The following is a 26226-nucleotide window of genomic DNA, read 5'->3' as shown; positions in this document are numbered from 1 at the left end:
AAAACAGTGAAGTTAGACAGCTAAACAAAGAGCTGAAACTCGTTAAAAAGCTCCGTAAAGCTAAGGGGAGCTGCAGATTCAGGTGATTAATTCTCTTTAGGTTAATCACTGTGCTCACACAGCCTGTGTCTCATGTGGTGTGTTCCTTCTAACAGGCTACATTTTTAGTGAACAAGAATAATAATATATATATAAATAATATTTCCTGGATTCAACTAGCACTGTAATTCAGCCCAGCAGAGCAAACTATTTTTGGGTAACAACAACACACAGGTGTTGATGTGAATGTTGTTGCCCAGTTCACTGGCTAGCTGCAGAGCTGAAAAGGGGAAATACCCTGTACTACAGCCTAAGAGGAGGCCAGCCAATAGTGTTCGCAAACTGTTAAATTCCCTGCAGGAGACTGAGGTTTACCAAAGAATATGTTCCTGATGAGTAAGTGAAGCCATAGAGAACACTGACAAACTGACAGTGAGAGTAGTTTCTCCAGACTGAGACAGAGAGAGGGAGAAACATGTGACCATAACACGTATTATTACTTATTACTATTACTAGTGATTGTGAGGTTTAAGAACTGGCTGTCAGCTTTAATTTGATGGTGTTGGCATCCGTCTCAGATGAACACTGTAGGGACTGTAGTGCTTTTTATACAAACCCCCAAGAGAGCTACAAGTCCTACACTGGATATTAACAACCTTAAATACTGCACTCTAACCACTGATGTCCAATGCTTTGACTATTGAGCCAAAAAATATGAAAAACACATTACTCTGCTAGCAATTTCTGACAGCACTGTATATCAGAATCAAAAGCTCTGGTTATTATATCTTCTGCTAGTTTTACTATGAATTTATAGTTATATTTATATCTTTTCCATAGTAGAGGTCAGACCAGGATCCTGCTAGCTTTACTGGTAAAATCACTGCTAACAACATTACTATGGCTAATTTTAATAGTATAACCACTGCAGTCTAACCTAAATACACTCACCTAAAGGATTATTGGGAACACCCGTTCAATTTCTCATTAATGCAATTATCTAATCAACCAATCACATGGCAGTTGCTTCAATGCATTTAGGTCAAGACAATCTCCTGAACTCCAAACTGAATGTCAGAATGGGAAAGAAAGGTGATTTAAGCAATTTTGAGCGTGGCATCGTTGTTGGTGCCAGACGGGCCGGTCTGAGTATTTCACAATCTGCTGGGCATCTGGGCATCATTTAAATGCCACGGCCTACCTGAGCATTGTTTCTGACCATGTCCATCCCTTTATGGCCACCATGTACCCATCCTCTGATGGCTACTTCCAGCAGGATAATGCACCATGTCACAAAGTTCGAATCATTTCAAATTGGTTTCTTGAACATGACAATGAGTTCACTGTACTAAAATGGCCCCCACAGTCACCAGATCTCAACCCAATAGAGCATCTTTGGGATGTGGTGGAACGGGAGCTTCGTGCCCTGGATGTGCATCCCACAAATCTCCATCAACTGCAAGATGCTATCCTATCAATATGGGCCAACATTTCTAAAGAATGCTTTCAGCAGCTTGTTGAATCAATGCCACGTAGAATTAAGGCAGTTCTGAAGGCGAAAGGGGGTCAAACACAGTATTAGTATGGTGTTCCTAATAATCCTTTAGGTGAGTGTATGACCTTTCTAATCTTACACCTAATCTTTACTAATTGTTATTCAATACCTAACATAACATTTTATATTAAATAAATAGTTTACAGGACTTGAATAAAGCTCTTACAAAATGTCAATCAGGTCTACCCAACAGAGTATTTAAAATGGTTATAAACATTTGCTCTGTTTGATACTATATGTAATTTCAGTTTGTCTCTACAGTGTCTCCTATTTGAATATCACAAGAGCTGTTACTATAAAAATCTATGTAAATATGGCAGTATAAGTATTTCGTTGCTGGAACAGCTGGAGCTAATCTGTTCATTTGTTTATGTAACATAAACTATGTAGCATAAAACTATGACTGGGCACCATGAAATGAAACATGCCTCCTCTGAGTTGCAATTTTCTGTCCTTGTATGTGTCAAAAATACATTTATATATCAAAAATTTAATGTAAGACTAATATTTTACTCTGGTACATGGGGAATTAAACATAAAACCTGCAGGTGTACCTTCTTCCTAAAGCTAACTAACACTATCAGCAGTAAGCCAGCTCCAACATGTGGATATGCACTTTGGTTTGCAGAAGTATTATTTCCAGTTGCCCATGTGCAGTCCAGGTGACTAAAATTGATTCACTTCCAAGAGGCTGGTCTAAGACTGTTGTACAAGTTTTTTCCCCCCAGTATGAATAAACTGTAACAGACTAGACAAACTAACTTTCCCTGAAGGTGTATATATGGTTCAAAATAGAGGAGCTTTCTCTACTTGTGAACGTTCATAAATATTCAAATGAAATCCCCTCTGATGTTAAATGGCATCTAGTTCAAGTTACAACAAAGTAATTTCATGGAACCTTGTGTGAATCCTGACAGAAGAATCCAACACATGATATAAGATATAAGGTTACTCTTCTACTGGGCAGAATACGCCTCAATCCTCATCCACAATCCAAGATTCAACAAAGGAAAGGACACATATTTATACCTTTTATCAGCCAACACAAACAATAAATCGCCACCTTTCTGATGTCCTAATTTGACATAGTTCCTGTTAAAGGTCTGGTTTGAATTCAAAACAGTCTCAAGCCTACGTCTGGGATCTAAACATTTCCTCAGTCCCTTTTCCTTCAGAATGACTTGCAACACTTTCTCACAGGTCAGTGCACAAGAATAAAGCTGTGGTAAGTACAGTTACCTCTCTTTTTCTGCACCAGAGTCTTGTTACATCAAAGCTATTGATACCCTTGACTTCATTTAATTATCTTAACATTGGATCCTAAATTATATTATATTATATTATATTCCCTTCTCTGGTTTACATGAGCAAAAAGAGAAACATCAAATGGAGATAAATAAACAGACTGTTTTTTCTCATTCCCTCTGTGCTGTTTTTCTACCTTTGAAAACAGATGATGAATAGTGCTCAGAATAAAACACACTGCGAGTAAACGGGAGATTAGCGGGAGGTTAGGTTTCCATTAAAACACAATAAGCTGGGGAGCGGATGTGAGGCTACACAGTATGTAACTCAAAACGCAGCTTGCCGCCTGCAAAGGCAAGACTGATCGGAAATACAAAAAGGGAGATGCACACAAACACTCAAATATATATTAGGAAGTCAGTCACTGACTATAGGTTTAAACATCAGGGGCCAGATGTAGATCTGCCATATCACTCCCCTTTTATCTGACGAATATCCTTCAACCTATATTAGAGTCACAAATGAGTTTTACACATCTGGCTCCAGAGATCTACATCTGCTATACATCCTTTTCAAGTTAAAACACCGGGTAATCAGGATCGTTTGTTTCAAATTCAAGATGTTTTGCAGACAGTAATTGGATATTTTGTTGGGTATTCAAGACAATCCATATCCTAAGCTAAAGTGTATGCCGCCTGTTGTAGACTGGGAAGCATTGCCCAACACCTCTAACAACCATTTTTAACCCTTTCAATCTGGATTCCTCCCACAACACAGCCTGAAACAGCCCTCCTCAAAGTCACCAATGACCACCTCCTCTCCTCTGACTCTGGCCACATCACCATCCTCATCATGCTCAACCTCATTGCAGCCTTCAACACCATCAACCGATCCATTCTCCACTTACTTCAACATCACCCTGCGGTCTCTACAATTTTTAATGTACTGGTGTCGAAAGAAATCATTATTATTTTTTTTTATATTATTATTATTATTATTATTATTATTATTATTATAATAATAACACACTGAAAATGTTGCAGGATGCATCTTCCTCAGCAACCTACATGAAGCTCCAGCACCATTTACAGACACAAAGTCAGGGGTTAAAGGCTTGGTCTGGTTGTTTTAGTAAGACACTGCTAAGAAAATACAGGCGATTCATCTTAAGCAATGCCCCAACTTTATATGCATGTGTAAAACAAGAACTTTCAGGATTTACTCAGTGGCGTTTTGAAAGTATCTCGGAGAGTCACAGACTTTAGAGGCATTGAAAAGAGTGAAATAGTTATAGATGGCTACAGATTATGTGCAATAGCGTCCATGTGTGCGATCTCTCTGTGGATTTGTGTGCCATGATGCTTACCCGTGCGTCATACTCCAGGACAAATGGAGGGATGTCGATCTGCTCAGGTTTGATGCAGGTGAAGAGCTGCTGCAGGTTGTCCAGGTAGCGAACCTTGTCCTTCATCCCCGACACACTGAAGGTGGTGAAAAACCACGTTGACACCTGGAATGAGCCAGCGAAAAGACAAAAGAGAACACTTCATCAGCTATAGATGGCATTTTGTCTTGATTTTGTTTCCAATATATTAATCTTGCCATAACAAAGACAAAACTGACACACAACTCTCTAAAGAAAACAACAGAAGTACATTAAGTCTAATGAACCTTTAATTATGCCCAAGAGGAAGATTGGCCATTGGAGCCAAAATTACTGCAATTCCAGTAAATAACAAAGAAACCAGATATAAACCAGAAAGCACTCAGAGGGCATATCTCTGCCAAGGTTATACAATTCTCTAGATGTTGTTTTAAAAATAGTAAAATATTTACATGTTCTGGTTTTGCATCTGGATCAGGATTAGCATCTAAATACAGTTTGATGGACAAACACACTGATGTTTGGATAATACCTCATCTACTTCATAGGGCTTTTGTCCAAGGACACAGTTGCTAAAGATTTCAAGTGAGGCAGACACATAAACACAGAGCTATTTTAAATGATCATGTTGTTATAGCAGGCACATTTTGCAGGGCTGATGTGTTTTGTTGTTTACTGTAAGAGAGTCATGGCAGGTTATGGTAAACCAGTACTACATAAATCAACTGAATGACAATTATTTTAAGGTCAGCCAAATGTTTTACCAAATTTGGTAAAATTGGTTGAAATGTAGTAAAAGGGAGCCTTTACACCCTCATAAGCGGAAACATTTAGTGACAAATTCAGTTGAAATGTATGAATGAAAAAATGCAATCAACCACTAAATAAATAGAACAATAATACTTCTATAACAACAATGACTGCTACTACAATTTCAGTACAGTACAGAAATCTATGTAATGACTGGATCTAAGATCTAGGCCCAAATTTACAGTAGGCTCTGTCGAGACTGCAAATATCGGTAATTTCAATACAATCTTACCTTAGAGCGAAATGTTGGATGTACAAAGTAGAAGGCCTTTAAATTCTTTTTAAACCTGCAATACAGAAAACAGAATACATCAGCAACAATACTTTACAGCAAGGAATGACTCACTACTTCTTAAACACAAAGGGAAAGATAAACAGCTTGTGTGAAAAGGAGGACTTTGATGTGCAGAGGATTAATCTGTTGAAAGAGAAGACAAGATGTGTGTGAAGTCACTGTCCTTGTGGCCAAAGGTTCGAGTTGCTGTCCCAAAGCAAACTTCACAGACAATCAGCTCCAGCTATCAATCAGCATGGAAATATTTACCACATACACACACACTCCTTCAGCGTCTCATGCAGCACACCAGCCTTTATATATGTGCAGTGTCTGGAGACTGTACTTGTCAAAACAACTCTTTATACGGTTTATTATTATTTAATTGGGTGGAGAATGCATTCACAGAAGGGTAGTTTGACTTTCAGTATGTGCATGTAACTTTTCTCGTCTGTTCAACAATAATGATAATGCTAATTATCCAAATCTTATGTCTATTCCAAGCTAAATGAAAAATGTTATAACACATCCATTTCCAGATGAGACACCGTGAATGTTAACTTTATTTTTACGTAAATTAAATTTTTTCTTCTCAACAAATCCAACAAAGAATTGATCCTTAACAAATATTGCAGCCAGACCTTGATATTCATACAGTATCTTATTCTTCTCATAGAGCTACATTATTGTCCAAAAACTATTAAAAACACATCAGTGAGTCAGTGTTTCTTTATAACTATGAATGTGGGCGATGTGGCTTATTTTAGGTAATCCCACACACAGTCCTGCTGCCCTAAATACTCACTAGAGCAAGACGTGCTATTTCGCAGCTAGAAATAGTCCACCAACTTTTTTACATTACATTATTTTTACATTACATTACTTTAAAAACTGTAACTATGTATTAGTTGGTACAAGATGAATCATGGCTGTGTCACATCATTTAGTTAAAGAAAAGCAAAACTGACATTTATTTCTATGAAAATATCATGGATTATTAGAGAGATGACAAATTCATGGCCCTATTTAGTAATTCTGACATATTTTAGAGAGTGTACACATACAAATTAAACATATTTTGGGCCAAGTGACACCCTTAATGAGAGAAACAATGTCTATCCTGATCAACCTCACAGGTGTAGCTCTGTATCTGCCACAGGAAGAAAATAATTTCACTTATTACAGAATTTGATCAAACCACCCATTCTGTAAACACTCAGTTATTAAATAAGCAAACTCTACACTCAGGGTTTAATGGCAACACTATCAGAGTATCCAACAATCAGTTCACAGTGCAATATTGACTCAACTGATGATTAAAGACTTTGTCCACTGGAGGGGATATTTTTAACTGCACTTTTGCATGGCTTGTCATTAACATTGTTAAAGACATGTCATGGTCCCCAGAGGATTAATTCAAATTATTTGAGGTTTACCACTTCCCTAACTTCCCATTTGGTGCCATTATGATGTCACGATTTGAAATATTAGTCCAGCATTTTGGTTCTCAACAGGATATTGCAAATAGTAAGTAACAGTAGGGTTCCCATGGATTTCCTCCTGGCCTTTTCTTTAAGCACCGCACACACATCAGATAGTTTTGTAGACAATATATTCCCAAATATCCCAATTATTTTCATTGTCGATATCTGTAGTTCTCTGCAAATGGCTCTAACATTCTGTATTGGACAATAGCTGTGATTGGACAGATGTGCAAATGGACAATGTGTCACCACAGCTGCCATACAATAATATTGTACTGTAACACTGACCAAAACACTAATCAGATGTCAGAATCACCTTAACTGAAGTCCTAAACTTTTCCCTGAGTGAGCCCAAACAGCCTGCAAAGGAAACTCATTTTAGTCATTTGTCTCCATGATCTCATACCCTGAGATCATGACCAGAGGTGTGGATTGGAACAGACTGGTAAATTTACCTTTGGACAAAGCTCTTTTTACTGCGACAGTCTGGATCAACGCAACCAAAACCACAGATCAATCAGACTGTCAATTGTACATACCTTAACATCACTCTTGAAAAAGGACCCCACAAAGCTCAAGATCCTTCACTTGAGGTAGCAACTCAGTCCCAAACAACAGGGAGCAAGCCACTATTATCTGGCAAAGTATCATGAACTCAGAGCTGGAGGTGCTGACCCTCATTCCAACCACTTCACCCTCAGCTGCAAACCGTCCCAGTGTGTGCTGGAGGCCACGGTCCAATGAAGCATGAAAACCACATCATTGGCAAAAAGCAGAAATGCAATCCTGAGGTCACCAAACCAGTATAAGCCAGTTAAGCCTGTGATTACCTTATAATTGGTAGCACACTCTCAGTTTCCTTGTTTTAAGGAGATGGGAGCCACCAGTCCTTACTGCCAGTCGCAGGGCACTGTCCCTAATTTTCATGTGACAGTGAAACCGTGGCAGCTATAAAATACCCAGCGCCACAGGGTGAATCTCTGATGCCAACAAACCTGAAGTAACCTAAACTGTACTAACTGATCATTAAACCAACTGGCAACCTCCGGGTCTGAGAGGAGAAGCCAGTGCGTAAGTGCCTCAAACCTGCATTATTTCTAATGTCCAGCAGGAGGCAACTCTACTGGTTGCATAAAGAAGTCTGATTGCGTTGAAGTTAATGACAAAACATTACCCTACTTCTCACTTGATTTATTACCTCAATAAACACTTTGCTAATGAGATTATGGTATTAATTACTAGTTTTAAGTCATCTTCGATACAGCATAATGTTTTTAATTTAGTAAATTAAATAGATGCTTAGAAAATAAAACAGATGCTTTAGGGCGTGTGTTCATGTGCTCCTGAGTCGAAATGTGAAATCAACATGGTCGCTACTACAAAGATGTGTTGGATTAGCATTATCAGAGCATATAAACAACATGCATCTAGTTCACTCTACATGGACAGCAAATTAACCGTTATAACCACATTAGAAATTCCATGTTTGCAAAATATGTAAATGCAACACATGATTTGACATGAATCAAAGCTCCATGTACACTTTATACCTTTTTTTACAATAAAGAAAAAAAGAAAAAAAAATATTCACCATCAGTCACTGTGCACCCCCTCCCTTTCTAAGCGTGCAGTGGCCGACACGCTCTGTTGGCGTTTGTGCTAAATTATACATATGCTATTTCATTTGTACTAATTTCTTTTCTTTTCTTACTTCTAATAAACCAGTTGACTACTACAACTAACGTTACTTGTTCTTCTTCTTCTTCGTACATATTCAACGTGGTGACAAAACGCGCTATGTTGCGCCCATTTGTCCATTTTGGCTACTGTAGAAACATGGCGCCGCATTATGGTGATGTCCATGTATGAGGACAAGCGTTGTATGTAGACAGAAATCAATCAATCAGTTTATTATTTGTCCCAAATGGACAATTTGTGCTGCAGCAGGCATATTAACACACAACAAATATGAAAAGAGAATATGACATGAACGTACAATATAATGCAGAAACACACAACAGTGAACCTATACACTGTGTTCCTTACACCAATGCAATGGTGGTCGTCCTAACTTATCTGGAGCAGGCCACAGATGACCCCTATTGCTACCCAGGGCCTAAATGGCACATTCTAAAGAAATAAAAACACAACAGTTAATTTTTTAAGGTCTTTATACGCCACTGAAAACTTAGTTATGGATATTATATAGCATTACTGTCAATAGATCCTCCTAAATATTACACACTGAACCTTTAAAGTGAATTACAGATGCACCTTACAAACCAAGCTAGCTAGCTCCACCCTCTAGTCCAAATTTGGTTACTTCTGGTTCCAAAAAACTGAGATGGCAACGGACAAAATGCCAAACTCAAGGCTTCAAAATGGTAGTCCACAAACAAATGGGTGACGTCAGCCATTATTTTCAGATTTCAGTGACTGACACTTAGACGTGTAATCTATAATCTGCTCAGCACTGGTAGTGGAGACTTGGCAGTTCATTTCATGGCAGTACACTGACAATAACATGCCGCATTTGCAACAGTTTGCATTGTAATGACACACACACACACACACAAACACACACACACACAGAGGTGGTCTGGCTGGGGTAAGCTGCATCTGTTCATCTGACTGCATCTGACTTGATCATTTAGTTGACAAACTGACTCAGAGGGGAATCCGGAATACTAAATCATGACATGGATTCTGACAAAAATAACGATCAACATCACAAGCTCATCTATCTCCTGAAGAAAGCAATAAACATCTCCCCACTTAGCCAGACAGTTTTGGAAACTTTTGTATTCATGTTTGGCTTTAGGCTGCTGGTTAGGTTGCCTGCAGCCAAAAGGCATCTGTAGCGAATCAATAGGGTCGATGGGCTGGACATGCTGGACATGCCAGGCCAGGGTTAGTGGTTCCAGTCCCTGTTTAGATCATCACCAAGGCAAAAGAGCCAGTATCAGCTTAAGAAGTGAAACTAAGAAAGATTGCTTCAGAATTAGAAGTTGAGCCTTTATTAACATTTACAAGTTTCGTTTGTATGTGAAATATGATCCCTAAATCTGGTCTCTGTTTTAAAAACAAAAGGAACTTTTTTGTGCTGGCCCTTTTGTGTTGCTTGTAGAATAAACACAAAAGGTACCAGGGGAAAGGGTTTGATTCCCACTGAGACTGCCTGGCCCCACCATGCTGTAAAACCAGTGGTCGGCAATAGGCGGCCCGCGGGCCAAGGCATGATGCTGAAACGATGATCACAGTCATGACAGCAAAAGTTACTCACATAATCACTTCCTCTTAAGTGACTGACAACAAAATAATGAAAATGCTTAATGTGAACATGTTAAACGATCTCTTCATAATCAATTTGTTGAAAATGGAGAAAAATAACACTACCAACAAGTAGTGATTCAACACAGAACCCTTCGAACGGGAGTCCTGTGTACTGCTGACTGAGCTAAACAGGCACACAGTAAACAGCGGATTATAAATGATAAATTGACTGTTCTGGCTCGCCATCTAATGACTTTAAAAAATATGGCCCGATGCCAGACTTACTTGCTGATCCCTGCTGTAAACCATCCACTGAAAAAACTGTTTAAAAATACAATCATGGAACAAAGGAAAAAAGATGACTCCTTACAAAATCATAGATAACTACAGAGCCTAGCTCACTGCTGAATGACAAACCTTTTAGAAGAAAGGTTCTGTGTTTTTACTACTAAAATTGTCCCCTACAGACAGGCCAAGGGCAATATCTAAGTCAAAAGCTGAACAAATAAACAAAAACATCAGCTTTAAACATTTAAATCAGCTGGTCGGTGGCTGTCAAACTATTCTGAACTGCAGTCTAATTAGTCCGTCTTCTTATAACAAGGGCATTCATGAGCCAGGGTTAAAGGTTTGCAGAACTTAAAATAACCTTGATATTTTAAGGTGATCAGCATTAAACCCTGAGCTGCAACTCTGTGTGTGATGAATCAGCAAAGTGTACTGAAGCAATCATGGTTATTATTTATGACTGAATGGGGTTTCCCTGTTCCGATGAAAGGGGGAAGCTGCATGAAGGTGTCTTTATTCATACTCACCGTTGAGTCTATGAATGGGCAAACACCAGGAGAACGTTCCTAATTTTCAAAGTCTGGTATAAGAGCTAAGAGCTTGACTGAATTTTTCCAGATAAAGGTTAAGAAAGGTGCGGTGAAACCAACTGGATGACCAGCCTCAGAACAGTAATGAGTAGAGCAACACGGGGGTTGAAAGGTGCATAATGACTGCATGGAGTTTCCCACTGACACAGGAAGCTTGTTTGGTTGTGGTTACTAGAAACTAGAAAGAGACTAGAACTACCAACGTTTAATTAACCCATTGAGCCCTGGAGTTTCTCTCTACGTTTTTCTTTTAGTAGCTACCAAGTTAGAAAAATACATATTTTTTCTAAAGCCATGACAATATATTATATTTTTATAGATGCCTTCGTGATGATGTTAAAGGGTGCTATAAACTAAACCTAACTTGCTTTATTAAAGCTACAGTATATTATTATTATTGGCTGTGTAAAAAACAGGTCTGAGAGTGTTGGAAGTATCATTTTAAAGATAACACAGAACTGTGGGTCTACTCTGATGGCATGATGGCAGAGTGGAGCTGTAAACAATTCTGGTTTTCATTTGGAGGATGTGACTCCTATTTAGCTTGACGACAATGTTCATCAACAGTGAACGTCACAGCAGGCTGCAAATAAAGATGTAATGTTAGGCTGGTACTGATGCAACATTTGCCTACATGTGAAGAGTATTTGATGTGATAATGCTGTGTATGTGAGGAGTGTTTCAGAATATTGAATAAAATATAACATCTATGAAGTTTCACAATAAAATCATTGGTTTAGATCCAGGTCTGATATCTGGGCTGCATCTGTCTCAGTGACAAATTATCATCCACACGTTCTTCTCACATTCTTAAGTAGGAATATTTGTTAAGTTCATCTTCAAATATATGGTACGGTACGACAACATAGCGTGTGAGTGAATTTAAAGTGAGTAAATGTGAAGTGAGTTGGCTGTTGCTTCTGTAATTTCTACTTTCTTCAGCAGTTCTTCATAGTGAGAAGTGATGAAGTGATCCGCTGAAGGCCCATTCTTCAACATAGACACTTTCACAAACAAATATAATGTGTAACGATTAGTTTTCTAAGTAAGGAATAAGTTATTCCTATGAAAGGCCTATCCAGAGCTAGTTCAGAACAAGGATCCACTTTCAAAACTTTGAACCCTCTGATTAAAGCTAATCACAGCCAATACATCATCCCGAGAACGCGCTCCAAGTTTGGGATTCCTGTTCCAAATATGGCCGCCAGATTTCCAAAACCAACAGTGAAACAAATGCATTTCACAGCCCGTTTTGCCTTTCCTAAAGTCTAAACAATATAACCTTGGCGGTGTAATACTGTAGCATGAACAATGTATCTGAACTCCAGTACGACTGCAGCAGTCAGCAAAATCAGTTGGGGACTGAGACAGACCCAAATGAATGGTCAAACAAGGGTCAAATGACAGCCTGGTCTCACAGAAGATGCTTCGTTTTGCAAACATTATCACATCCCGCTATAGATTTGACACTAAGAAGGCAGGTGACAATTCTCATACTGCACTTTTACATTTTATTAAGATAGTTATTACTATAAACAGAGAAACAACAAAAACACCAGGGAGCTGTCAAAGCCTGTCAGACCTTTGTTCCATCTGGAGGATCTTTTGAAGACTTTTTTTTATAATTTCTTAGCAGAAAAACCCTCACGCTCTATGTTTGATATGCAGTTCTGGCTATTAAAAAGCAAAGACATAGCTGGCCAAAGGAGTTAGCCAAATGACTGCAAACCCAGAATGCACACTACAGAACATTAAAGTTATGCCCTTGGTGGGAGGCAAAGCAATGACAACTCCAGTTTTCTTATTCAAATCATTGTCTGTGGGAGAGGGAGAAGACAAAACTGAGAGGAGAAAGCCTCAAACAATGGAAGCTAAGCTGGTGTCTAACTGAATTACCCTTCTTTTTGACTTCAAAGTAATCACATTTAACATATGAGGTGCTTTGATACAATATAAGGAGTCCGACAACTGCAAAATGTAAAAATATTATTACAAAATGACGTCCATCTACAAAATGCAACATATCATTGCATGCATTTGGTGTAAGGTTTAGATCATGTTCATTTGACTTTTCACCCACCTCTGTCACAGAGGAAGTTACTCAGAATAGCAGTTACTGGCTTAGATTAACAAGCGTGAGTGTAAAATGTCAGACTAACTTGGTGTCGACAATGTCGTAGAGATTCTTGAGAAAGCCGGAGTCCAGGTGGTTGTGCTCGCCGGTCAGTGTGTGGAAGTAAACCATCACATATTCCTTCACTGTGATGTGGTCCATCACATGGATGAAGTACAGCAGGGCCTGCACACACACAAACACAGACTACATCAGCGTGCATGCACTTTTGCATGCAGTTTTCTATTTAGTCTTTTACAGTTTTAAATTTTTTGAATTGCAGTTGAGCATCACTTGGTTTAATAGCAGGTAAAGTCGCTTTTTGGTTACTTGTGCGTTTATTTTTATTTTTTCCAAACTCAAGTTTTATTTTGTTTTAATACAAGTTTTAGTAATTTTGGTAAGTGGTGGTAAATTTTAAGGCACGATAAAATACGTTTTGAATAGGTCTACAATATTCGTGTGCAATAGGTATTGAGGAATAGAAACATGTGCACATAAACAACATACGTTTGCGTAAGTGCTCAAACACGCACAAAGACGCATCTACTGAAACAGAGGCACATGCACACAAAACACATGCAAACATGATTTTAAGCACAAACACACAACTTGTTATTTATGATTAATATAAAAATAAACATGCGCTCACAGATACACTGATGTAGTCAATTGACTGTAATGTCAATAAAGATATTTTATTTTGAAAAATTATTTTGTTACCTTTTCGATGTCGATAAGGGTCACTGGGATGTTTCGACCAACCAAAACCATCACTGTTCTGCCGCACATATCCACACCTGGACACACACACGATATTAAAAGGGTCAAACACACATGTTCAGATTTAAAACAGACAGAATTGCTGCAATGTTTCAGCACTAACAGGCCCAAAGATCATCTCTCAATTCAGCAAAGAGTGTGTTACTATTACATTTTTCTGTTCAACCATGATCATCGTTTTCACTGCTCTCTTTTAATTTTCACAAATCAAATGTTAATTTTCCAGGAAAAGGCCAAGCAGTGTTTTAAAGCTGAAACAGTTAGTCAGTTAATAGAGTCATATGACAGTCACAACTGTAATAATCATTTATTTAAATCATTTAGAAAAAGAGAAATAACTAAACATTCTTTAGTTATAGAATCTTAAATGTGAAGGTTTGTTGCTTTTCACAGTTTTATGTTTTGTAAATTAAACATTTGGGTTTTGGGCAGTTAGTTGGACAAAACAAGGCATTTTAAGATGTCACCTTGGGCTCTGAAAACTTGTGAACTTGTGAACACTATATTACACTATATATTATTATTACAATAATCGTAAGTTGCAGCCCTAGTTTATTTGTAAAGATTTAATGACACAGCCCCTCAGTATCTCACTTTGAAGTGTTTCAAAATACTAGTTATAGTTGTGCTGTTCTAGCTCTTCTGTTAAAGCTCATTCTGCCTCTCTAGGCCTTTGTGTACTGCCTCCCTTCCAAATCAAAACCTGTCCCCACAAAGGAAGTGACAACATTACTTTGAAAAACACTGAGGAGTGGTCGGCATTACAGCAGCTTAGCCCCATCACATGTTTATCTGGTGATGTTCTTGATTTTGTTTTTGTATTCTGTGCATGTGAACTTATTCTGAGGGCTGTGTTTAGTTTAAAACCTTTTTATGTTTTCTGTGTCTACTGTACTGAAGTTTCAGTTTTTTGATTTTGTATTTGTCCTTTTCCTGAATGCAAAATAATCCTAGCATGACCATGAAAAACAACAAACACAGTTTCTTCATGTAAAAAAACAGCAGTATTGCCAGTGTATTCAGTCATAAATTCAGTCATGATAGCTTTTATATTATCTTTTTAGCCTACTATAGTCTACTTTACTCGAAAATACTCATGGCAGCTGCAGCTTTACACTTTGTGTTTGTCAAACAGTTTTGTCTGTTTTATACTCTGGTTCTAAAGATACATTACTTAATTTCACCTGTATTACTTATATCTGAAATGAACAATAAACTTAACTTTTAACACAGACGCTTAAAACAATGGGTCTATTTTGAACAAAAAGTGGTAATCATCACACCTGATATCAAAACACAAAACTAATGTTCTGCTTGTGAAACTGAGATCAGCTTTCAGAAAAGCATCACTGCATTTGCTCCTTACATTAGTTTTGTGGTATTTATTGGGTATAATTTCAATTAAATATCATTACAATTTAAATCAGAAGGACGTGGGGCCAGTCAGTTCATATGGGTATAAACATTTTCCTGGTTTGAGACAGAAGGTTAGACAAAGTGGAAGTTTTCAAATATCATTTTAAATCTGAGCTCATGGGCAACTTGTCCTATGAACCCCAAGACTAAATCAGAAAACAATCGGGCTAAACTGCAAAACAACAACGCCTCCTACTGGTCATGACTGTCAACTGGGTCTTATAACAGCTGAGAGAGGAGACAGAGTTGTTGTACGTGATTTTCTGGTCTTTTCTAATCCTGCAAACAAAGACCAGTTCTGTGTTCAATGACATGAAAGAAAACATTTCACCAGATGAAGGATCACCCAACACTGCTGCTCTTACTAGTATCTATTGTTACTCATAGATGTCTTTTATGTTGTTCCCCAAATGTAAGTTGCTTTGAATGAAAGCGTCTACACACGCACACACACATACACACACATATTATCACATACCGGTTTGATATAAGGCTTTCAGTGCAGCGATATCTGACAGATCCTCTGCTCTTGCCCGACACAGCCAGCGATTGTAACTGCAGGACAAAGACATGCACAGAAATGGCAAAAATTAAGTTCAAGGTTACGTGGCTGCAGCATGCAGCAGATATAATGGATTATATGCTAGACATGTATCTAAAATACTCCTCACAGTTGCCTTTCTAGAAACATCACTGTTATGTAACAACAAAAAATAAAAAGACTGTTTCTGGTAAATCGTTGAGGCAGGAAAGCTGCTTGTGGGTTAGTAAATCATGTGTGAGAGCTGACATGCAGGGACATAAAATCATTTTGTTGGTCAAGTGTGATCATAAAATAAATCAAAACTATTTCATTTAGAAACTAAAGCTACGACTTCTTATATGACATACTGCTCTGCAAACTTTAGTTACAGCTGTGATTTTTTTAAGCCATCCTTGTTTTCCCACAGTTTTTGTAAGGTCTTGATATAGTGGAGGCATCCTTATGGCCTAGTGGTCCTCAGTTCAATTATGGCTGGGGTCCTTAGTTACATTTCTTCCTAAGTATCCTGTCTGCCCCTAGTGTCTAATCTCTGAATAAAGGCAGAAATGTCAATGCTAATGTTGCTAGTGCTAATGCAAACGTTCATGGGGCACAACTCAACTGATCCCAACTGACACTTGGAGAAATGTATATTATCATATTAGTAGCTTCCAGTGATTTTAGCATTTGGTTGGACTTACTTCCTTTGGTGTTGTTTATGCATGGCCGCCTCTGACAACTGGCCCTGTAGGATCTGTTTCCGCTGCTTGTCCACATCACCCTCCATCCGGGCAAAAGCGTGATTCCCCACCTGACCGAGATCTGACTCCAGACTCTCCTCTTCGGAATCATCTACACAAAACAAACAAACACATCATAGCTGCTTATTCAATTTAATAACTTTAATGGATTCATTGTGGTAGTGGCAGCATATGCATGTATGGCATATTCAATGAAACACATTAGTGCTCCTGCAACACACACTATAAAAACAATAAATATTCCTGCATGTGGCTTCATTTAGATCTTTGATGTGATAATTTCTCCCCCAAACGATATACTGTATGCTTGAATTTTTTCAGATGCAAATCTGATGTGCTTGCTTGACTGTCGTTTTTTCATTTCCTTGATCCTAATTTATATGTACGAGTGAAATTATTTGTGCATGTGTTTCTGAAAAAAAGCTGCAGTGAGGTCATAAACTCATAATACACAATTTATGCTCAAGTTCAATTCTGTTCCTCTGCTTGTTTTTCTACAACCACATGTATGGTCATATGCATGTCCACGCATTTTATCTGCAAATAGTCAGTGTGAATGCATCAGCCTGTTGTCATTGGGTTTTACTTGCAGACGGCCTGCTTGCTTTGGATCAGCACCTCAAAGCCACATCTCAACCCTTTGAAGCGTCACACTAACATCTGACATTGGACTGTTTCCCCTCTTTGTTCTTTTTTTATATCTTCTTTTCTATGCTACAGAGCCAACTACTGTACATGCTGTCATATAAGCCTTTGCCCTTTCTCAGTTCCTGCATGACTTCACCAAAAACTATTCAGTCAAATAAAATTTGGATGACAAATAAAAGTTAAACATTGTTAGGCCAAAGTGAGCCTCCAGGACAGCTTCAGTGTACCTCTATATAAATAAATTCTACATGTTTCTGGTATTGGCATGATTGACTGACTGACTGCTGGCCAATGTGTTAAAGAAGCTGAACGTGACGTGGCAACATTTCCAGTTTGAGTCCTTCCTTTTGTTGCATGTAACCTCCCTTAACCCCCCTCACATTAAGGAGAAAAGAAGGCAAGAAAAAAGTCAGAGCATCATGGGAGACAGTGGTGGATAGTTGGGAGGTTCGGAAGAAACAATGGTGGGGTGGTATTGTTCTGGGATGATAACTGTGGGCTGATTCCTATGTAGACTGAACTAATGAAGTTGAGTAAACACAAACACACACATACTCACTTTGTTGATGGCCAGATCAAGTCTACAGTAGGGGAATAAATGAGTGCCCCCTCCCAAAATGATATTATCCTACCTTAATCTAAAGTCTTAACAGTCTGTCTGGCAGAGTTGGCACTATTGTACACCGGGTTGAAGAGAAAATAACGAGAGGAAAGCAGCAGTGCCAAAAATACTGAATTAAAAGGAAAGAACACCTTTGGCAGGCTGCAACCAAGTGCTCTAAAGTAACAGATATATTTAGTGCAGGTGATCAGCGTTAGTGCAAACTTTTTAGAGTAAGTGGTCAGTATAGTCACTTGCTGCCAATTGCACCTCACCTGAAATCAAATTTATACCTGATGTCTTTGACTTTTTAACCTGCATTGATGGATCCTCCGTATATCTGGAACAAACTCCCAGATAACTGCAGGTCTGCTGAAACTATCAGTTCTTTTAAATTAAGACTGAAGACTTTCCTTTTTACCATTGCTTTTAATTAAATATTTTACACTGCACTGTAACTTTTATTATTTTTTTAATGTGTATTTTTTCAATTTCCCTATGTTGCTTTTAAACTTTTTTTTTTTTTTTTATATATTTCCCTGTTACTTTTATGTTTTATGTAAAGCACTTTCAATTACCTTGTTGTTGAAATGTGCTATACAAATAAACTTTCCTTGCCTTCATATAATGTGACTTCATAGAATTCTCTTTTTTACTTTCTGTACTTTGATGGTACATTAATTAATACATTTGAACCCAGCCAAATTTGTATTCCCTGCCCTCCACCTTACATTACCCAAACTCATATCAGTTTGTTTCATTTCAAAACCCAACTTGCAACACTGTCCTTGCTGCTGCATAGAATTAATTACACCGTTTCCTAAAATAACTTGTGAGAACAGACCAAGAAAACAACCAAGAAACACCTGCTCTGTGTTAGTCAGGCCTGCTGGTAACCAACTGAAAACGCTTTGTAAGATGCAGATGTGGAAAACATAAGTCCTCCAGAAAGGCATGGCTCGCAGAATGAGTGAGAGCCGGCACAAGTAGGTGTGTGTGCGAGTGCATGAAGGTACTAGTGGGCTATAGGGTCCAGGCAGCCAGATGTTCCACTGACCAGGTTACAAAACATTGTGCTATGCTGCTCTTCCATGTCCTCTGACTGGCATACTGACTGACTGAGCTCAAACTCATTGTCCCCAACAGAATTCAATCCTTGTGCAGACACGATCTTTGTAGATATTTGTTAATGAGTGGCATCGGACGGATGACTGACTGGTTGCCCAAATGGCCGGTCGGTGGCCTGACTGTGGTTTTTTGACTTGATTTACTGGTCAATTGACAGGCTGACTTAGTTAGACTTAAAAAGAGGTGAAAACATAAACTTTGTTAACATGAAAAGCTTCACCTTAAATAAACCAATAAAAATCGGTGCCCTTTCTTGGATAATTTTGAACTACCTAGGGTTGGGTATTGTTTAAAATTTTACGATACCAGTACCAAAACCAGTACCCTTAAAGTACTTCATTCAATCCTTTGCATAAAATGCCACCTGTTTAAACCATAGTAGATCTATTTTCTTCACTTTTGTCTTTTAAAAATATTGGGAAATTGTATCAGATTACTTGGTCATCCTCATAGATGCAGTGCTCATTTGACTAGAGAACTTTCAATACTACTTGATACTGGGCTATTTTGGTCGATACCTTAAAAGTATCGAGTAGCGATACCCATCCCTAGAAGTACCTCAAACTGAAATAACATCTGTCTGAGGTCAAAATTAAACTACAGGGGAAAAATCATCAAATAATCTCTTTTCTTCAGTGAGATGAGTAGGCACAGAAATGGAGAGGATAAAATATTAAATCGTGCCTGTGTGTGTATATTTTGCTGACTGCCATAAGGCACATCAATTGATCTTGGACTACTTCTTATTTAAGCAAGAAGATAGTCTGATTCCAAAATTAAACATCAACCACAAGAAATGATGCTTACTCTTATAAATAGATTGCTGTCGTGAAAGTGAAGCACATTACGTGTCCATTCTAATGCCAGGAAACATTTCATCACATAAGAAAGAGTTGTGTTGAACTTGAGTACCTTCCAGGGTGCCTGGTTTCTCGGCGATGCGGATCTGTCTCTCGGGGACGACGGGTTCACCCTCAGAGTTGCCAATGTCAGCTGGGATGAGAGGCAGGGAGGCCTTCTCCTCTTCCTCAGAGCGAGGGTAGTATAGAGGCAATAACTTCTTGTACACCGGCTGAAAGAACACACACACACACACACACACACACACAGTTCAGTCTATTGTGATACCCAGCAGCTAACTTTCTGAATTAGCCTTGAGCAAGACTATAAAGCTGTCCGTGTGCTTCAACCCAATTAAAACCACAATTGTAATTTTCTAAAACCAACAGTTTGACAACCACACCCTTTTGATGCGACGATTGGGCAAGTTACAGAGATGAGAAAGTTAGCAGGGTTTGAACATCATTTTTTACACAATGGTCACTTTACGACATCTGTACAAATTAGTGAAACAGCTATAAATGAAGTTTGATGACATGTCATATGCGTTTTATTTTTGTCAAGGGAGTCTGGTGGCTTTGATGAGAGGGATGCAGCGACTGTTTCTGGTTAAACAAAAAGGATTTAAGTCTCTGTAGGAATCCTTTCCATAATGTTGTCAGACACGCTGCTGCTGACTTCAGCGAGTTCGCTCAATAATGGACCAATTCCAAATAATGTTGTCCCAATTAGTCACACAGACACGAAAATAGAGTACAGGTTGAAAAATACCCGTTACTCTTTATCACTGTTCCAAGTAAGGGGCTGCCTTGTCTGAAGGATGCAACCCAGGATAGTGGGTCCTTCAGAAGGGTGACCAAAACAAGTGGTGCATTTGAGGGCTTCTCATTAAGTTACAAATTCAGAACTTTCAATGTTTATCATCAGGAAGGTGCCCTCAAACACCCGACAATGTGTAAATGTGAGTGGTGCATACATAGTGGGTGTGTTTCTTCATATTTTGTTTAACATCATTATCCAGAAATCATGACACTGACATTAATAAATGACAAAAAAAAAATTTCGCAGCAGGTTCAGCAGACATTGGTAAACCCACCTTTCCTGCACTGCAAGATTAATCTGGACACAAACGAACATTTATTTCAAGTTTTTTTCTGAATACACTTTTCACTTACCCAAACTGTGACTATTACTGTGGAAGGAAGTTAAAGGGAATTGGCACAGACTAAAAGTTATGCAAACCTCCTCTGTGTCTGTCACTGTGAACACCACCGTCTCTATACGGTTTCCATGATTCTCCAGGAACCTGCGCACTGTTCCTATGAACACAGGGATTAAAGGATTAAAGAATTAAATGATAAAATGTCAAGTTCCAAACGCCCCAGACAATTCCCCCAAAACTGCTTATTGTGCTTATCCAACGGTCCAAAACACCAAAGACTTTCCCAGATATAAAGCAGCAAAGTCTCACATTAAAGACAAATATGCCACTGAATGTTTGCCTTTTATGGTTTTAAGTGGAATAAATAATTAACTGATGATCAAAATTAGTATTTCGCTGTGGATCAAGTTATCAATACTTTGGAAACTGGCAGAAAAACCTGTGTCTATGTATTTACAAAACTACTTAATGTAGTCTAATACAACAGTATTAGTATTAAATCCTACCTACTGACAGGTGTTTCCATGCAAATACAGAAACTTTTGGAGGAAGCAGTACCTATATGTGTACTGAACATATTGTTTATGCGGCCCGAAGCATCACCTGCAGAGGTGGTTTAGGTCATTTGGATGTGTAATGTATGTGGGTGCTTCCGAAAATTGAACAAAAAAAGAATTGCAGTGTATGTTATTATTAAATGTGTGTGTGTCTGCTTTTACAATAAAAACAAATATTAAAAGTAAATAAAATCTAAAAAATGATATAAAAAACAAGATAACATTGTTTTAATTTACAACAAATACCATCAGTTAGGCTCTCCAGAGCTATCGCTATGAATTCTTACACCCGTTGTATTAAATGCACTGATAAAAAGCTGCATGTGTGAGTGTGTGTGCGCGTGTCTTACTGAGAGCAATGTGTGTAGCATCCTCCAGTGGGTAACCTCTTTTGGTCGTGCTCACCACACAGAAGCCAACAGACGCCATTGACTGCTCTCTGAAGTAACAAGAACAACAATCTCACACACTGTACACCACATTTACCACACACACCAACTCCTCTTTCTTTCTCTCTCTCACACACACACACACAAACCCACACACACACACACACACACCCACACCCACACCCACACCCACAACCCTTCTTTTACACTTACACTACACATACCACTGCATACCAAATGAATAAAGTACTTCACATTTTAACAGTAATCTGTTAACGGTAGACCATTATCAGGACCTTGTATATTTCTGCATTAAAAATATTGTTATTCAACATAACATCTCACATGAAGACTTTATTACTGTGGCCACTTTGTAAACCAGATTCAGTGCTGCAGATTAAACACCTGCCTAATGGAACAGAAATCTAAAATATATAACAAAAACATCTATCTCGTCAAGCAAATACAAGATAACAAATCACAAATCATAATCATAGGATTCACTGGCTTTTATGTTGTGGTCTGAGGCAGAGGCTGCAAAGTTTTAAATGTGCAAATCCCTTATTTTTCACTTCTGACTAACAGCCCTTTTACATTGTTACAACTTTAATGAGTTGATATATTTACCTAGCTTTCCAGTTTTACCATCAATCCCAGATGCAGCTTTTTTCCAAACAGTGTTTTTGAGATGTTTGTTCCTGCAGTCTATCAAATGTATTTTTTTAAGAAGAACTGGGGAGCTCTGAGTGGCTTTCATAAAATCATGTTTATTTGCACCCGTCAGGCACAAATATTGTTTATTAAACTAATATATGGGGGGGGGGAGAAGCAAGAATCTGTCATGACAGCTGAACTCTACAAGAAATTAATGGATATCACATCACTTATATAACATGCTGCTTTGCCGGGTGAAAACACAATTATGAGTCGTGAGAAGTGCTGTGTGTTTATACGTGTCTTTCATTAAATCAGTACCGCCTGGTTCAAGACCAGCTGGCTAACTAATTGAATCACTGGGTGGTTTGATGGTCCTTACGCGGCCAGCTGCATGATGTTCCTATAGCAACTGTACAGCGAGCTCTCCGCCGCCGTCCTGTACTTGGCTTTGTATTTTGGTCCCACCGTGTGGATGATGAACCTCGCTGCCAGGTTGAAGCCTTTGGTCAGCTTTGCCTCCCCTGTCCGACATCCTGCACACAAGCACGCAAATAAAACTGATTTACTGTTTAGTATAAAGTTGATTGCGAGACAAAATCTTTATTTATGTGTTTTTTATGGCTTTTAAAATACGGGTTTTTTATTTTTTTACTTTAAATTAGAATTTTCATGTATGACTTTCAAAATTTCAAGTTATACAGATTACAAGAACAAATTTGGTATCTAGCTGGGCAGATATGTTCAGTGTCTTTTGAGATATTTGGTTTTAAAACTTGCAAAATGTCACCAGACCCAATGTCATTTTAGTGAATGACAGATTTTTGGTGCTCATAGCAATATAATTTATAACCGCAACATCTCTTTCCAGAAACACTGTGCTGGTTACTCTGGATAGTAGAAGTAGGGCTATTTCATTGGTAGAAAATAGTCCCAGTGAAAGTTGTTCACAATGTGTTGGATGTGGATTATCTAGAGTACCCATTGTCCTGCAACATCGGGCGAAAGGCGGGGTACACCCTGGACAGGTCGCCAATCCATCGCAGGGGCCCATTGTTACATTGAATTTTTAATGCTTTAAACACCACAAAGAAACTGTTCTTGTGCTGCAACAGAAACTTCAAAAACCAAAATCTCAAAATCTTAGCAGATAAAACCAAAACTCTTTGGATGCAATGATACCGCTGGAGGTAAGAGGAAAAACCTTTCTTTCTACGAGATGATATGCTGTACATCAGAGTAGCCATGGCAGTTACGGCCCTTTCCTTTATTAAATTCAGTTGATCATCATGTGCCTGGCTATGTCTTTGTAAAACAACCAATCAATTCATATTCGTATTTTGTGTTCTCCTGCTGACATTTATGTCTTCTGCCTCTTGAGCCTGCAGCATCATTGATCAGTTCAAATCAAACTTTTCTTGTTAGCTGTAGCTCATCTTCCCTGTTCCCTCAGTAACGAGTAATGCAGCGTTACTTGCCTTAGTAACTAGTAATAATATTACCGTTTTAGAAAAGTAATTAGTTACACTACTTAGTTACTGGGAAAAGTAATATTATTACAGACCAACGCTGCTCCACATTACCTTTGAGTTTGAGCAGCTCGTCTCGTAGCTCAGGCCCTGCCAGCTGATGGATGCTGTCAGACACTGGGTTCTTGTCGTTTAGTGACTCGTTGCTGGTGTTCACAATGGAGGTGCAGTTCAGCAGACAGACATCACCAGGGCTGGACAGAAAAGCAAAAAGTTACTTTCAAAAGAGACTTGAATGATATGTACATAAACATTTAGGCAAAAACACATATGAACATGTTATCTGGGTACAAATTACAACCATTTCTTAAATTTCATTTCACTCAAAATCTCAAAGACACTAAATAATGTTTTTGTCTAAGGGTCCTAAAGTTGTATTGCTGCTGTTGTGCATTCTCAAATTGCTTTATTGATTTGTTTCTCTAGTACTCACGGTCTAAAACACTTCATTTGCTATTTTCTTATAACTACCTATTTATTGCAGTGAATCCCCTAATATCAGCACAATGGATCATTTAAGTTTAATCGAGTGGATAAACACATTTATCCATTAGTCTGCACACATTTATCCAAACAACCTTAAGTATTTCGCCATTTAGCCAAAATGTTGTTTCTTATTGCTTCAGTTAAGTTATTTCTTCACTCTGAAGCCCTCCAGGTTTGTTTGGAAAGAACTACGAGGAACTACTTGAGCATATGTTGAAAACATTTGCTCACAAGACAAGTTTAGCCTCCAGTACCAAGTTTTTTGTTTTTGTTGATTTCATTATCATCCAGGTTAATAAAAAAAATAGTCACAGCCTGGATGGCAGAGTTTCTGTTTCAGTTAGTTTCTGCCATCCAGGCTGGCAGAAACTAAGTGTTACTGACAGACCTTGTTGGCAGACAAACCCTCACAGAACCTGTTTTACTGAGTCTTATCTTCACCTGTCTGACCTTAGGTTACAAATCCTTGAGAAGCAAAACGGCAGAGTAAGTAATTAGACAGATCATATATCAGATTGATATAAACTGCGTTCAACAAAACCATTCCAGTCAATCACTTCCCCATTCATCATATGAACTAAATTCTTCGCATGCGGCTTATGTTCGAGTTACGGGGTGTGCCCCTTCAAAATGTTCATGATAATAGTCTCATCAATTTTAATGTAATAACAATTGTGACACGTTAACTTATTATTTCGTGACTTCAACTGCAGAAACAATCTCTGGAAGGGATCCTAAGGTTGCTGCCAGCTCAGCTGTGTGGGAACCGGTTCTAAAAAGCAAAGTGGCTTTGACAGTGAGGCACTGGTTTGGAGGTAAAAAGTGAGATCTAGAACAAACAATGGTAAAAATGTAAGCAGTAAGAAGATTTCAGAAGATGGTGAAAGGGAACAACACAGGAAACTTATTTATCTCAAGCAGAACCACCTACAGTAGCTGAAAACGACAACCAGGAAGACAAGTTGTTTTAATAATATAGTAAATCAAAATACAATTAATAATTTGTATAAAATTAATACAATTGCATAAACACCCTGTAATATCATGATATAATGTTATGGTGATATCACCCACTCATAGTTAGTAACCTTTCTTTATAACTGGGATTTGTTGTACAATTAATATTCTTTACCAAAACTGAACTTCATTCTACTACGTTAGAATGAATGATGTTGCACACGAAAAAAGAGCACACCTCACCACCGACGAAAAGCAACGGTATTTGAAGAAGATTAATCCTTTAGGTTTCGATCCTTATCTACTGTCAAGTGAACTGCTGACTCCACTAAAGTCTAGTAAAAACCTGCCAAATTTGCTGATATTTACATTTAGCTCGTCCACAATCCCTCTCCATGTTAAACTGTATTTGTATTTGTGCTTGTGAAGCAGCCTACATCATTGGCGTTCTGTAATGTCAAAGATATGAACCAACAAATAAGCCTCAAACAAATGTTAAAAGCCAACAAACAAACAAACAAACAAACATACAGTTATAAACCATTATACATTTCTGGCTTCAGTGCAATATGTTTAGATCAGATTTGGATTTGGAAGTGACAATTTTGTTTAGTGTTATTGACATCTAAATTAAACTTGTGTATCCGACTGAGCCCAAAAGAGAGCAAGAATGAAAGCAATTAGGAGTGTAAGATACAAACTAAATGGAAACTTTGGGGTGGGGGGGGGGGGGGGGG

General features: G+C 38.3%; 1 protein-coding gene across 2 annotated transcripts in view; it reads right to left on the bottom strand.

Annotated features, from left to right (window-relative positions):
- The window catches only part of gdap2 (ganglioside induced differentiation associated protein 2), a 54881-nt gene that overhangs the window by 24359 nt on the left and 4296 nt on the right, over positions 1–26226 (bottom strand). For both annotated transcript variants that reach the window (XM_046053384.1, XM_046053385.1), the window contains exons 3-13: positions 24101–24240; positions 22900–23053; positions 21825–21913; positions 20998–21074; positions 19828–19987; positions 16479–16629; positions 15733–15809; positions 13779–13855; positions 13102–13241; positions 5266–5320; positions 4206–4349 (exon numbers count right to left, since the gene is read on the bottom strand). In XM_046053384.1, coding sequence (XP_045909340.1) covers positions 4206–4349; positions 5266–5320; positions 13102–13241; positions 13779–13855; positions 15733–15809; positions 16479–16629; positions 19828–19987; positions 20998–21074; positions 21825–21913; positions 22900–23053; positions 24101–24240 — 1264 coding nt within the window. The remainder of the gene's footprint in view (positions 1–4205; positions 4350–5265; positions 5321–13101; positions 13242–13778; positions 13856–15732; positions 15810–16478; positions 16630–19827; positions 19988–20997; positions 21075–21824; positions 21914–22899; positions 23054–24100; positions 24241–26226) is intronic.

The sequence above is a fragment of the Micropterus dolomieu genome, linkage group LG07, assembly GCF_021292245.1.
Source record: "Micropterus dolomieu isolate WLL.071019.BEF.003 ecotype Adirondacks linkage group LG07, ASM2129224v1, whole genome shotgun sequence".
Taxonomy (NCBI): domain Eukaryota; kingdom Metazoa; phylum Chordata; class Actinopteri; order Centrarchiformes; family Centrarchidae; genus Micropterus; species Micropterus dolomieu.
This window is presented reverse-complemented; position numbering and strand designations above follow the sequence as displayed.